The sequence below is a fragment of the Leucoraja erinacea genome, unplaced genomic scaffold (assembly GCF_028641065.1).
Source record: "Leucoraja erinacea ecotype New England unplaced genomic scaffold, Leri_hhj_1 Leri_61S, whole genome shotgun sequence".
Taxonomy (NCBI): domain Eukaryota; kingdom Metazoa; phylum Chordata; class Chondrichthyes; order Rajiformes; family Rajidae; genus Leucoraja; species Leucoraja erinaceus.
In genome coordinates, this window is record NW_026576531.1 from 366,166 (window position 1) to 379,904 (window position 13,739).

The 13,739-nt window shown below is 54.0% G+C and overlaps 1 protein-coding gene across 1 annotated transcript in view; it reads left to right on the forward strand.

The window, feature by feature from the left end:
- Positions 1–1,641: 1,641 nt before the first annotated feature.
- The window catches only part of LOC129694317 (endonuclease 8-like 3), a 36,640-nt gene continuing 24,542 nt past the window's right edge, over positions 1,642–13,739 (forward strand). The window contains exons 1-4 of the mRNA XM_055631020.1: positions 1,642–1,793; positions 6,889–7,016; positions 7,610–7,744; positions 8,784–8,997. Coding sequence (XP_055486995.1) covers positions 1,716–1,793; positions 6,889–7,016; positions 7,610–7,744; positions 8,784–8,997 — 555 coding nt within the window. The 5' untranslated portion in view covers positions 1,642–1,715. The remainder of the gene's footprint in view (positions 1,794–6,888; positions 7,017–7,609; positions 7,745–8,783; positions 8,998–13,739) is intronic.

Here is a 13,739-nt window from a genome sequence, read left to right on the forward strand (position 1 = left end):
GCCTTCTCCCCATATCCCTTGATTCTAGGTAGGATAAATCTAACCCATACTAGCCAATCCGCCCACAACCTCCAGAAAAGTGATGGAAGGTGTGATCATTTATCCTATTCAAGTGTCTTTTAAATGCTCTTATTGTATCTGCCTCAGTCACCTATCCATGTTCTCCAAAGATGCAGCCTGACCCGCCGAGTTACTCCAGCACTCTGTCTTTTGGTAAACCAGCACCTGCAATTCCTAATGCCCTCCTCAGATGTTAACTACCTGATTCCCGGCTCCGTGACTCTACGACAATGATGTACATTGAGTCAAACCCCACCGACTTCAGCTATGAAGTGGGCGGCCATGCACACTTCTCTTCACCGCTGTCACTCCTCCTCTACCGTGCCGGTGGAGGGACTCGAACCGGCGTCTCACCGCCCGGGCGACAGCCCAGTCCCCGCCTCCTCTGACGCGCGTGGCGGTTAGACCGGTCTCGGGGCTCCTCAGACCCCGCGCACTGGCCCCGCCCTCCCCACGCTGGCCCCGCCCTCCCCACGCTGGCCCCGCCCTCCCCACGCATGCCCCGCCCTCCCCACGCATGCCCCGCCCTCCCCACGCAGGCCCCTCCCACCCCACGCATGCCCCGCCCTCCCCACGCTGGCCCCGCCCTCCCCACGCTGGCCCCGCCCACCCCACGCTGGCTCCTCCCACGGGTCCATCCCATCCCATCCTTGTTGGCCCCGCCTTCCCCACGCAGGCCCCGCCCTCCCCACACAGGCCCCGCCCTCCCCACGCAGGTCCCGCCCTCCCCACGCTGGCCCCGTCCTCCCCACGCTGGCCCCCCCTCCCCCCCACACAGGCCCCGCCCTCCCCCACGCTGGCACCTCCCACTGGCCCATCCCACCCTCGCTGGCCCCACCCTCCCCACGCTGGCCACGCCCTCCCCACGCTGGCCCCGCCCTCCCCCACGCTGGCCCCGCCCTCCCCACGCTGGCCCCGCCCTCCCCACGCAGGCCCCGCCCTCCCCACGCTGGCCCCGCCCTCCCCCGCAGGCCCCGCCCTCCCCACGCTGGCCCCGCCCTCCCCACGCTGGCCCCGCCCTCCCCACGCTGGCACCTCCCACTGGCCCCTCCCTCCCCACGCTGGCCCCGCCCTCCCCACGCTGGCCCCGCCCTCCCCATGCTGGCCCCGCCCACCCACGCTGGCACCTCCCACTGGCCCCTCCCTCCCCACGCAGGCCCCGCCCTCCCCACGCAGGCCCCGCCCTCCCCACGCTGGCACCTCCCACTGGCCCCTCCCCTCCCCACGCTGGCTCCTCCCACGGGTCCATCCCACCCTTGTTGGCCCCGCCCTCCCCACGCTGGCCCACCCCATCCTCGGTGGCCACTCCCTCCCCACACTGGCCCCTCCCTCCCCACGCTGGCTCCTCCCCTCGGGGTCCATCCCACCCTTGTTGGCCCCGCCCTCCCCACGCTGGCACCTCCCACTGGCCCCTCCCTCCCCACGCAGGCCCCGCCCTCCCCACGATGGCCCCTCCCTCCCCACACAGGCCCCGCCCTCCCCATGCTGGCACCTCCCACTGGCCCATCCCACCCTCGCTGGCCCCACCCTCCCCTCGCTGGCCCCACCCTCCCCTCGATGGCCCCGCCCTCCCCCTGGGCGCGCTCGGCCAAAGTCAAACTTTGCGCGCGGCTGCCTGTGTGTGGGTTGTCAGTTGGTTGCGGGCTCGCGCCGCCATGGTGGAGGGACCGGGCTGCGCGCTGAACGGGGAGCGGCTCCGTGGCCGCGTGAGGACCGGGCAGCGGGTGCGAGCGGTGAGGAAGCGGGACTGGGACTGGGACTGGGGCTGGGGCTGGGGCTGGGGGGGGCTGGGACTGGGGCTGGGGGTGGGGACTGGGACTGGGACTGGGACTGGGGCTGGGGCTGGGGACTGGGGGCTGGGGCTGGGGCTGGGACTGGGGCTGGGGGCTGGGACTGGGGGCTGGGGCTGGGGCTGGGGCTGGGGCTGGGACTGGGGCTGGGGGCTGGGACTGGGCTGGGGCTGGGGCTGGGGCTGGGGCTGGGACTGGGGCTGGGGGGGCTGGGACTGGGGGGACTGGGGCTGGGGCTGGGGCTGGGACTGGGACTGGGGGGGGGACTGGGACTGGGGACTGGGGCTGGGGGACTGGGGCTGGGACTGGGGCTGGGACTGGGACTGGGGCTGGGGCTGGGGGGGGGGCTGGGGGGGACTGGGACTGGGGCTGGGGCTGGGGCTGGGGCTGGGACTGGGGCTGGGGGGGGCTGGGACTGGGGGGGCTGGGGCTGGGGGGCTGGGGGCTGGGGCTGGGGGCTGGGGCTGGGGGCTGGGGGGGGACTGGGGCTGGGGCTGGGACTGGGGCTGGGGGGGGGGGCTGGGACTGGGGCTGGGGGGCTGGGGCTGGGGGCTGGGGGGCGGGGCTGGGACTGGGGCTGGGATGGGGCTGGGGCTGGGGCTGGGGGGGGGGGGGACTGGGGCTGGGGGGGGGGCTGGGGCTGGGGCTGGGGCTGGGGCTGGGGCTGGGGCTGGGGCTGGGGCTGGGGCTGGGGTGGGGACTGGGGGTGGGGACTGGGACTGGGGCTGGGGACTGGGGTTGGGACTGGGGCTGGGACTGGGACTGGGGTTGGGACTGGGGCTGGGGCTGGGGCTGGGGTGGGGACTGGGGCTGGGGCTGGGGGGGGGACTGGGGCTGGGGCTGGGGTGGGGTTGGGGCTGGGGCTGGGGTGGGGCTGGGGCTGGGGCTGGGGCTGGGGGGGCTGGGGCTGGGGCTGGGGACTGGGGCTGGGGCTGGGGCTGGGGCTGGGGCTGGGGTGGGGGCTGGGGCTGGGGCTGGGGCTGGGGCTGGGGGCTGGTGCTGGTGCTGGTGTTGGGACTGGGGCTGGGGGCTGGGGGCTGGGGGCTGGGACTGGGGCTGGGGGTGGGGCTGGTGTTGGGACTGGGGCTGGGGCTGGTGTTGGGACTGGGACTGGGGCTGGGGCTGGGGCTGGGGCTGGGGCTGGGGCTGGTGCTGGGGCTGGTGCTGGGACTGGGGCTGGGGCTGGTGTTGGGGCTGGGACTGGGGCTGGGGCTGGGGACTGGGGCTGGGGCTGGGGCTGGGGCTGGGGGCTTGGGGCTGGGGCTGGGGCTGGGGGCCTGGGGCTGGGGCTGGGGGCTGGGGCTGGGGCTGGGACTGGGGCTGGGGCTGGGGCTGGGGCTGGGGCTGGGGCTGGGGCTGGGACTGGGGACTGGGGGCTGGGGCTGGGACTGGGACTGGGGCTGGGGCTGGGGGTGGGGCTGGTGCTGGGGCTGGGGCTGGTGTTGGGGCTGGGGCTGGGACTGGTGTTGGGGGGGCTGGTGTTGGGGCTGGGGCTGGGGGTGGGGCTGGTGCTGGGTCTGGGGCTGGTGTTGGGGCTGGGGCTGGGACTGGTGCTGGGGGGCTGGTGTTGGGGCTGGGGGTGGGACTGGTGCTGGGGCTGGTGCTGGTGCTGGGCTGGGGCTGGTGTTGGGGCTGGGGCTGGGACTGAGACTGGTGCTGGTGCTGGTGCTGGGGGCTGGTGCTGATGCTGATGCTGATGCTGATGCTGAGACTGGGGACTGGGGGCTGGGGCTGGGGCTGTGAGGTGAAGGGAGTGGGTGGGATGAGAGGAGGAGCAGGTGAGGGGGTGGGTGATGGGAAGCAGGTGAGGGGCTGGTTGTAAGTTGGTGTGAGTGAGGGGTGAGTGAGGTTGAGGTGAGGGGGGGCGAGGGACGGAAGGTGAGTGGTGGGGGTGAGGGTGCAATATGGGGTGGGGTTGGTGGTGAAAGGGTGAGTTGAGGGTGGGTGCATGCGGGGTGCATGTGGGTGGATGGAGAGGTGGGGGAGGGGTAGGGTGGATGGCGAGGGGTGGATGGCGAGGGGTGAGGTGCATGCGGGTAGATGGCGAGTGGGTGGGGGTGAGGTGAGGGGTGGATGGTGAGGGGTGGATGGTGAGGGGTAGGGTGGTGAGGGACAGTGGGTGAGAGTTGGGGTTTGAGAGAAGGAGTATGGGGGTGGGGCGTGATGAAGTGAGGTATGGAAATCTGGGCAAGGGGGGGCGTGAGGTGAGATGGTGAGGAGCGGATTGCAGGGGGGTAGGGTGGGCATGAGTGGCGGCTGGTGAAGGGCAGTGGGTGAAGTATAGGGGAGGAGGGGGTGGGATGAGGTGAAGGGGTCGGGTGGGGGTAGTGAGTGAGGTGAAGAGGAGGGGCGAAGTAAGGATGGGTGGATGGTGAGGGGCTGATGACGCAGATGAGGGGCGAGGGGGTGGAAGTGAGAGCTGGCTGGTTTGGGGCAGTTGGTAAGAGGTGGGGAGGGTGTGGATGGTGAGGAGTGGTGGGGGTGAGGTGGATGGTGTAGGACAATGGTCATAGGTCTGAGAGGGGATTGAGTGACCAGGGAGGGCAGGAGTTGGGATGGAGTGTGTGGGTGACCATTCAGTGGGGCATGAGGTAGCAATGTTACAACATTTTGAGATTAAAAAAAATCAAGTCTTTAATTTAATACACCTAATTCACTTTCATATCTTCAGTATTAAAAAAATTATGGCCATTTTCATACTTGGAAATTGGCATCTTGTTCCTATTGATTTTTCATTGCCTTAACACAAAAGCTGTGATCGAGAATATTTAAAAGCCGATAACTTTCTTTAAATTTAAGAGAAATAATTTTTTTTCCAGTTATTATAGATTGAAGCATTCTGAAACAAATATGAAACAATCTTACTTAGATGACTTGAAATTAAAGCATATAATTAGTTAGTTACCTAATTGTAGCTAATTACACAATTCAATTACTAGATCTAAACATCTATCCATTTCTTAAGAATAGATTAACATTTTTAAATAGCCTAATTGCCCAAATAACATTCTCACAAGAATTCAGAATATAACATAATTTTAAAATCTCATTGTCATATGTTTATAGGCCAAATGGAAGGAATTTCATGTTTAATACCTGTAAATTAATGGCCAGTTAAATCAGCTTGCGAGTGGGATTTTCTGGAATGGGACCATTTGGAACGTTCAGATGTGGTGAATTTATACCGCCGTATCGGCAGCAAATACACTGCCGGTTCTTCGGGGGGGAAAAATCACTGTTTCGCAACTTAAAATGTGAATTAAATACATCTTAAGAAACTCTTTTATACATAAAAATAAACTACTTTCTTTTACCTGGTCCTCCATAAAATCCGTCCTAGTTGGCGGCTTCAGAAGCTGTTTTTAAAATAATTCCAGCGATTAATTTGTCGGGTGAAGTTTTTTTTTTAAACACACAGAACGGCCGTAGGAACGATTCTTTAGCAACATCTTGCACTCCAACAAATATAATTCAGGACCAGGTCAGGGAAAAAACCCGTTTTAACCCAGCCCCCCCCCCCTCAAATGCACACGGCCAGTGGCAGAATTGAAGCGCCGCTGAAGGTAAGTTTTGTAACATACCTACATGAGGGGAGGAAAGTGGACAGATGAAGCTTTGGCTCAGGACCCTTTTCAGAACATTGATTCGGGAAGGTCCCATAACGCTGTCTGTCCTGCAAGGCAGCAACTCTACTGCTGCGCCACCGTGCCACCCCCCTGAGTGAAAAAGTTGGCCTGCAGGGTGATGTATGAGGACAAAGACAACCTTGCCCTTCCACCTGTAAGTGAGGAGGAGGCTGCCCAGGGCAGTAAAGTTGGTATGGGAAGGGAAGTTAAAATGGTTAGCAATTATTAATAATTAATTAATTGGCAAAATTATTTGTGGTTGAAATGAGGTTGCCTTTATTGGATTTCTTTTTGACTTTATGAATGAATGAATAAGTTTATTGGCCAAGTATTCACATATAAGAAATTTACCTTGGTGCTCTGCCCGCAAGTGACAACATGACATACAGTGACAGTTAAGAATGATACACCTATCTATATATCTATAAAACTCTGGGGCCATCCGACCGACTGCCGACCGGCGCCCTTCCTGCCTTTCGATTCGTGCCCGATACTCGCAGATGTCCAATCGGAATGGCCGATGCTCGCAGATGTCCAATCGGAATGGATTCATTTGCATGTACGGCTGCCGGCTGCATTTCTTCCTTTGATTCATTGCCACGCCCAATCCAGACGCTCAATTTCCGAGATATTTTCCATTTCGGTAGAGATTTCGCTTTTCTTTCTAAGTATCCGCTCCTCATTTCATTTTGTCGTGTTGAAGTGCACGTTTTTAATCAAATCCTTCTCCCCCCCCCGACCCCCAAGTATTTCAAAAAGAAACTGGCTTCTCCATTTACATGCCAGCTTCCAACACACTTCGAAACAAAGTTGCAAGACGGGAACATTCTGAACTTTTCACTGCTGCAGCAGGCAGGGGAGGTGCCATTGGATTTTTTTTAAAATCTACTGCTGAGGGAGGCAGGGCAATGCTGGAATCTTACTTTTGGGAACGGCTTCACTTCCATTGGAGGAGACGGGTGCATGGTGGAATATTGGGTTGGGGGAGCACACCATTGGGGGAGCAGACCCAACGGGTCTGCACTTGATCTAGTAAAACATTAAACATTAATAATAAAACATTATTGATTAAACATGTGAATTAAATAAAATACCAGAGCAAATGGAGGTTACAGATTTTTGGTTATTGCACCACTTAAGCACCACTTAAAACGCCACTTGATATCCACACTTTATAGCACCACAAAAACGCTACTTTATCTCACCACTTAAAATTTAAAACACAAGAATGTCTTCATTTTATAACAAGTATTTTGTTTAAATTTAGTTTGAACCTTGTATGTTTAAATGACAATAAACGGCATTCTGATTCTGAAGTAATTAATACAGTGGGCAGCATTTTCAGCAGGAGAATTGGTTTCATATCAAGACCCGTCCATCACAAGTTGCACTGTCTTTATCCTTTCCTTCAGATTACTCGGCCAAATGGGCAGTCTGGTGCCGATCACAATGCAATCCAGATGCTGGAAGGCAAAGTATACACAAGTGTGAAGACATTAGGAAAGGAACTTTTCATGTATTTTGGACAAACTGCATTAAGGTACTGTATCTATTGTAATTTGCTTGAAACAAATAGAAAACAATAGACAATAGGTGCAGGAGGTGCAATAGGTGCCATTCGGCCCTTTGAGCCAGCACCGCCATTCAATTTGATCTGTCAGTCGCTGCCTCAAAAAGGCTGGCAGCATGATCAAGGACCCACACCATCCTGGCCATACACTCATCTGCCCACTACCTTCAGGAAGAAGGTACAGGAGCCTGAAGACTGCAACAACCAGGTTCAGGAATAGCTTCTTCCCCACTGCCATCAGGTTATTAAACTCGGCTCGGACAAAACTCAACATTAATAGCCCATAATCTGTTTATTTGCACTTTAGCAGTTTATTTATTCATGTGTGTATATATTTAGCAGGCAGTCACAAATTATTTTTAATGCTAAATTCTACTGTATTCTTGTTATGAAGTCATAATTTTTATTCAACTTTTTCTTTTTTTTCCTGTTCCCCTGTTATGTACTATGTTTACATATTCACATATTCTGTTGTGCTGCAACAAGTAAGAATTTCATTGTCCCATCCGGGACATGTGATAATAAAACACTCTTGACACTTGACTCATGACATATCTTTGCAGGATACATTTTGGAATGAATGGTTCGATGCAAATCAATTCATCCAAAAGAAAGCGCAGCAGTGGAGCGGCAGGAAGTTTGCAAATTCAGCTAACCAATGATTTGATATGTTTCTTTGAATCCACGTTCAATATCAGGTAAATAATTAGTTCATGTTTGGCTTTATTTTTATGCTTTCAGTTTTGTTCATAAAAATTTATGTTGCACAGATCCCTGATAAATGTGAGTTCATCATTTGCAAATTGTGTAAAACGATTACGTAAAACTGATTAATGATCAGCGTAGTCTCAGTCGGTCGAAGGGCTTGTTTCCATGCTATATCTCTAAAATAAATTCAACTAAGAATCTTTAAACAAAAAACACAGTTATATTAATCTGTGTACATAACGTGCATTTAAATGCCCAAAACGCTCCAGGAAAGCTGTGTCTATTTTAACATCTTTATTTGAAAGGCAACTCTCACAATGTGGTACTCCCTCAATACTGCATGGAATTTGGTCTGGATATTATCACTAATTCCACAAGTACTAATCCTTGGAAGACTTCATGTTACCATATGCTTTTGAAAATTAAAATTCTATTCTGTTGTCTTTGTTTATTAATTTAGCTCAAAATTGCGAGAAATTCACTTTTTCACGTGTTTGGAGCTTTACTGGATAAATTGTTAATAAATTAAGATTAATTTATCGGGACAGACAGCATCTGTGGAGGAAATGGACAGGCGATGTTTTGGGTTGCGATTCTTCGGACCAATGTCTGAATTTGATTGATTGAAAGATACCACAATGGAAACGGCCCACCGAGTCCATGCCAGCTAGTTCACACTAGTTCTAGGTTATCCCACTGCCGCATCCATTCCCTGTGCACTAGGGGCAATTTACTGAGGTCAATTAACCTGCAAAACCGCATGTCTTTGGGAAACCTGTGAGGCAGCAGCTGCATCACTGTCACCATTCAATCGAAAGAAGGGTCCCAACCCAAAGTGCTGTCTGTCGCTCCATTGATGCTGCATGACCCACTGAGTTCCTTCAACACTTTCTTTTTTACTTTTAATAACTGGACTGGTTTAATTAAATTTGTTTTGAGAGGGTCAGATAAACTTTACGAAGAAATGTTATGTAGTTGGGTTTGCAATAAAGGCACCTTAACATTAAGGTATATTGTATTACCTGCTAGGAGTACCTCTGACTGTGAGGTGAAAGTAAAACTAATGGAGGAGCTGGATGTCTGCTCGGCAAAGTTCAGTCATCCTCGAGCAGAGGAGGAGGTGAAGCGACATGCTGCTCACATGTTGTGTGATGTGCTGTTGGACCAGTCCGTGCTGCCAGGAGTGGGAAATATCATCAAAAACGAAGCAATGTTTGACAGTTATCTCCATCCGGCTGTAAAGGTAAAACCCTTGTGCAGCAGCAGGTTTCATTTTAATTTCATAGAGCCATAGTGATACAACATGGAAACAGGCCCTTTAGCTCAATCTGCCCATGCTGACCAAGATGCCCCATCCACACCGGCCAACGTACCAGCTGTACCAGCTACCACTAGTCCCACCTGGCCGTGTTTGGCTCATATCACTCCAAAGCCACACTCTTGTCTTCTAGATCATCCGTCCTTGTCAGTGGGCCAAAATATTGCCGTCCCCAACATCATTATCTTAAGGTAGACAAAAATGCTGGAGAAACTCAGCGGGTGCAGCAGCATCTATGGGGCGAGGAAATAGGCAATGTTTTGGGCTAAAACCCTTCTTCAGACGGAAACGTTGCCTATTTCCTTCGCTCCATAGAGGCTGCTGCACCCGCTGAGTTTTTCCAGCATTTTTGTCTACCTTCGATACCTCGCCGGGAGACGACTTTCTGCAGTGCGGCTCGTCGGGTCGCTCGCCGACATCTCTCCTTGCTCTGCCGGCGGTCATGCCCTGTCCTGCATGGCTGGATAGAACTTGCTGAATAGATAGTGTGAATTTGGACTATTTTAAGTGGAATCATGTATCAGAGGGTATATGTTTAAGGTGAGAGGGGAAAGGTTTAATAGGAACTGGAGGGGCAACTTTTTCACACAGAAATTCAAACAAAATTACGTTTCTGCAGTCATAATACAAACCAAAAAAACCAAAACACACAATCACACATTTCCACGCAAACATCCATCGCAGTGAATCCCCAATCACCTCCTCACTGTGATGGAAGGCAAAAGTCTTATCGCTTTCCCTGTTCTCTGAGCACATTCCTCTCCCACAATCAAGCAGTCAAACTGCTGCATCGAGCCGATCGAGGCTCCTGATGTTAGATGTCAGAGCTCCCCCGGCGGGCGTAGTAAGTCCCGCAGCTGTTTAAGCAGCGCCGTGCGGTGTAAGGCCCCGCTCCGGATCGATTTAAACCACTCAATTCGTGTGGGCAAAGTTTGTCGTTGCGGGAGCTCCGAAAAGCGGTCTCCCACCAGGGACCCGCGAGTTCCCGATTTTACTGCCCACAGGCCTGCAGCCGAAGCCTCCAAGCTCCGAATTTGGGTTGTAGCCGCGCGCCACCACAGCGCTCCGCGTTCCGAAGTCGGCCAGCTCCATGAAGGCGAGTCTGCAGGCTCCGCGACTGGAGCCCCAGGTCGATTCCAGTTGGAGGCCGCCGCTGGCTCCTCGATGTTAGGCCCAAAGACAACGGAGACTCGACAAGGAAAAGGTCGGGTCCCCGTACAGCGAAGAGATTAATAAGTTTCCCGTCCCCCACATGTATACAGCTAAAAGTAATATAAAAACTAAAATCAAGACATCCACTTGACAGGACAAAAATTAAAAAAAGACACACGGACTGCAGAGGCCGCTGCCGACAGGCGCCGCGATCTTGGCATCTTGGTAAGCCTGGGCAAGTTGGGCTGAAGGGCTTGTTTCTGTGCTGCATGATCATAATGCAAGTTGTACCTCTCTTGGACCGGTAATTGATCTGTTTATTTTCCCCTTCCTGTGCTGAGCCATCTGGAGCAGGGGCAGAGCTACGTCCGGATGCTCTTTGTGGATTATAGCTCAGCTTTCAATACAATCATTCCGGACATTTTCATTGGTAAACTGGTCACTCTCGGCCTCCCCACTTTCACATGTGCCTGGATAAAAGATTTCCTCACCAACCGGCCCCAGACTGTGAGACTCGGCCCCCACCTCTCCTCCACTCGCAGGTTGAGTACCGGCTCCCCACAGGGCTGTGTGCTAAGCCCCCTCTTATACTGTCTCTACACCTACGACTGTAGTCCGGCCCACAACAACAACCGCATCGTCAAATTTGCTGACGACACTACTGTAGTCGGACTTATTTCAAAGGGAGACGACGCAGCCTACAGAGAGGAAGTCCTGAAGTTGACAACCTGGTGCTCAGAAAACAATCTGGCTCTGAACACCAGGAAAACAAAAGAGCTCATTGTCGACTTCAGGAGGCACAGCACCGACTTAATCCCCCTACACATCAACGGCGAGTGTGTGGAGAGGGTCAACACCTTCCGGTTTCTCGGCGTCCATATCGCTGCTGATATCTCCTGGACAGACAACACGACAGTGGTCATCAAGAAGGCTCAGCAGCAGCTGCACTTCCTGAGGGCCCTCAGGAAGCACAACCTGGACTCTAACCTGCTGCTGACCTTCTACCGCTCGTCCATTGAGAGCCTGCTGACATACTGCATTACAGCATGGTATGGCAGCTGCACCATGGCAGACAGGGAGAGGCTTCAGAGAGTAACTAGGACAGCGCAGAAGATCATTGGTTGCCCTCTCCCCTCCCTGATGGATATCTACACCTCCCGCTGCCTTAGCAGGGCAAAGAATATCATCAAAGACAGCTACCATCCTGCGTTTGGACTGGTCGACCTGCTGCCCTCTGGAAGGCGCTATAGGTGCATCAAATCCAGGACAAATAGACTCAGGAATAGTTGCTTTCCGAAAATTATAACTACTCTTAATTCAAATTCACACATGCACTGACTTCACAGCCCAACACCCGGACTTCCATCTGTATATATCAAGAGCATCAAGAGTATATTTAATTGTCATTTGGACCCCTGGAGGTCCAAATGAAATGCCGTTTCTGCAGCCATACATTACACACAAATAGACCCCAGACACAACATAATTACATTTTACATAAACATCCATCACATAGCTGTGATGGAAGGCCAAATAAACTTATCTCTCCACTGCACTCTCTCCCCCCCGATGTCAGAGTCAAAGTCAAAGCCCCCGGCTGGCGATGGCGATTGTCCCGCGGCCATTAAAGCCACGCCGGGTGGTGCGAGGTCGCACACCGGTTCTTGATGTTGGAGCCCCCGGCGTGCGCTCGCAAAGTCCCGCATTCCAAGCCGCGCGGGGCAGTGATGTTAGGCCCCGCTCCAGGAGCTCTTCGACCCCGCAATTCGGGCGGGAGAAGTCGCCGTTGCAGGAGCCCCGAAAAGCGGTCTCCCTCCAGGGATCCGCCGGCTCCCGGTGCCGCCGTCCGCAGACCCGCAGCAGCAGCCTCCGACTCAGCAGCAGCAGCGTCATCGGCAGCAGCAGCAGCAGCAACAGCAGCAGCGGCAGCGCTCCTCCACCGCTCCACCCGCTCCGGTCTCGGCCAGCTCGGCGACGGTGAGGTGAGTCGGCACCTGAGTCCCCGGCTTCTTCCTGTTGGAGGCCGCTCCTCGTTGCGGCCCCAACGACAGCTGAGACCCGACGAGAAAAGGTCGGGTCTCCAGTGCAGGGAGAGATTCAAAAGTTTCCCCACCCCCCACCTCACCCCCACCCCCCCACACACACACCCCAACATAAAATAACAAAAACTACATATAAACATAGACAAAAAATAATAAAAACGCGGACAGGCTGCAGAGGCCGCTGCTGACCAGAGTCGCGCCGCCTACCGGACATATATGTATATAGCGCGGCAGAATTGTGCACCTATCCCCCCCCCCCCCCCCCCCCCCCCCCCCCTCCCTTCTGTTTTTGTTTTCTGTTTCTTGTTTTTTGTACTAAATTATATGTATGCACTGAGTACGAGCAGCTTTTAATTTCATTGTACATGTATAGTGACAATAAATGGCATATCATATCATAACATCCCTATCGAGTGTCTTTGAAGTGTTTTGGTGATATTTCTTGTTTTGCTGTGGCTCAGTGCTACATTCACGATGTGTAGGAATTGTTTAACTTTTCTGAGATTTTCCATCTGTAGAGAAATACAGGATTGGATAAATGCCCACCAGCCCAAAACGAGAGAATCACAAGCAATGTTGCATTAATGGTTATCCAATAACATTTATGTTTATTTTATACCAATGGAGAATTTGTTTTAAGTTATAAACTTGAAGGAAACAAACACTGATATTTATATCATTGTGTAATGGGCCAGTCCTACTTGGGCGATTTTTCAGTGGACTGCCGGCGACTATCAGAGTGTAACGAGCACGCTCACTCACTCACTCTACTGTGCTGCCATGGGTGGTGGTTGAGGCAGATACAATAGTTGAGTTTGAGACTTTGGATCAGCACATGGTTACGCAGGGCATGGAGCGGTATGGAGTTGAATACAGGAGGGTTTGGAATTGAGGGGGGTGTAACTGGGATGCCAGGTATCACCGTTGAGCCCTCTGGAGATGTTGTGGGCTTATCAATGAAACGTCAAAGAAGGAGGGTGCCCACCTGATGACCCTGATGACGTACCTACCCTACCTTTCACCACTCTAATCCCACTGCAAATAGCAAGAGTGCCGACTTATTACAGGGATTGAAACATCAAGTCCTATTAGCTCTACCGACCCTCTGGAGGAAAATCAGTGACTGCTGTGGAAGTGCAGCTGACGACAAGGGAACGACCGTGTGACAGCTTTGAGACAGCTGACAGGAGGAAATAGACCCAACTGTTATGTGCTAGTTGCCTTGTTAGGGCACAAGAGCCACTCTCGCTTGGCTACAAAAAGTTCAATGAGAAGAATACCCCCAGTGTCTGCGAGAGCGAGGGTGCAAGATGACTCATCGACTGACCCACCCGGTAACAAACCTTGGAACGGACACGACATTGAATCAGGTAAGTGGCAAAACTCTTGAAAAACGAGCAGCTGGACACGTTCTTCAGACCTGTAGGCGTGGCTGGACTAAAGTAACATCAACTCGTGGTCTCAAAATTCATC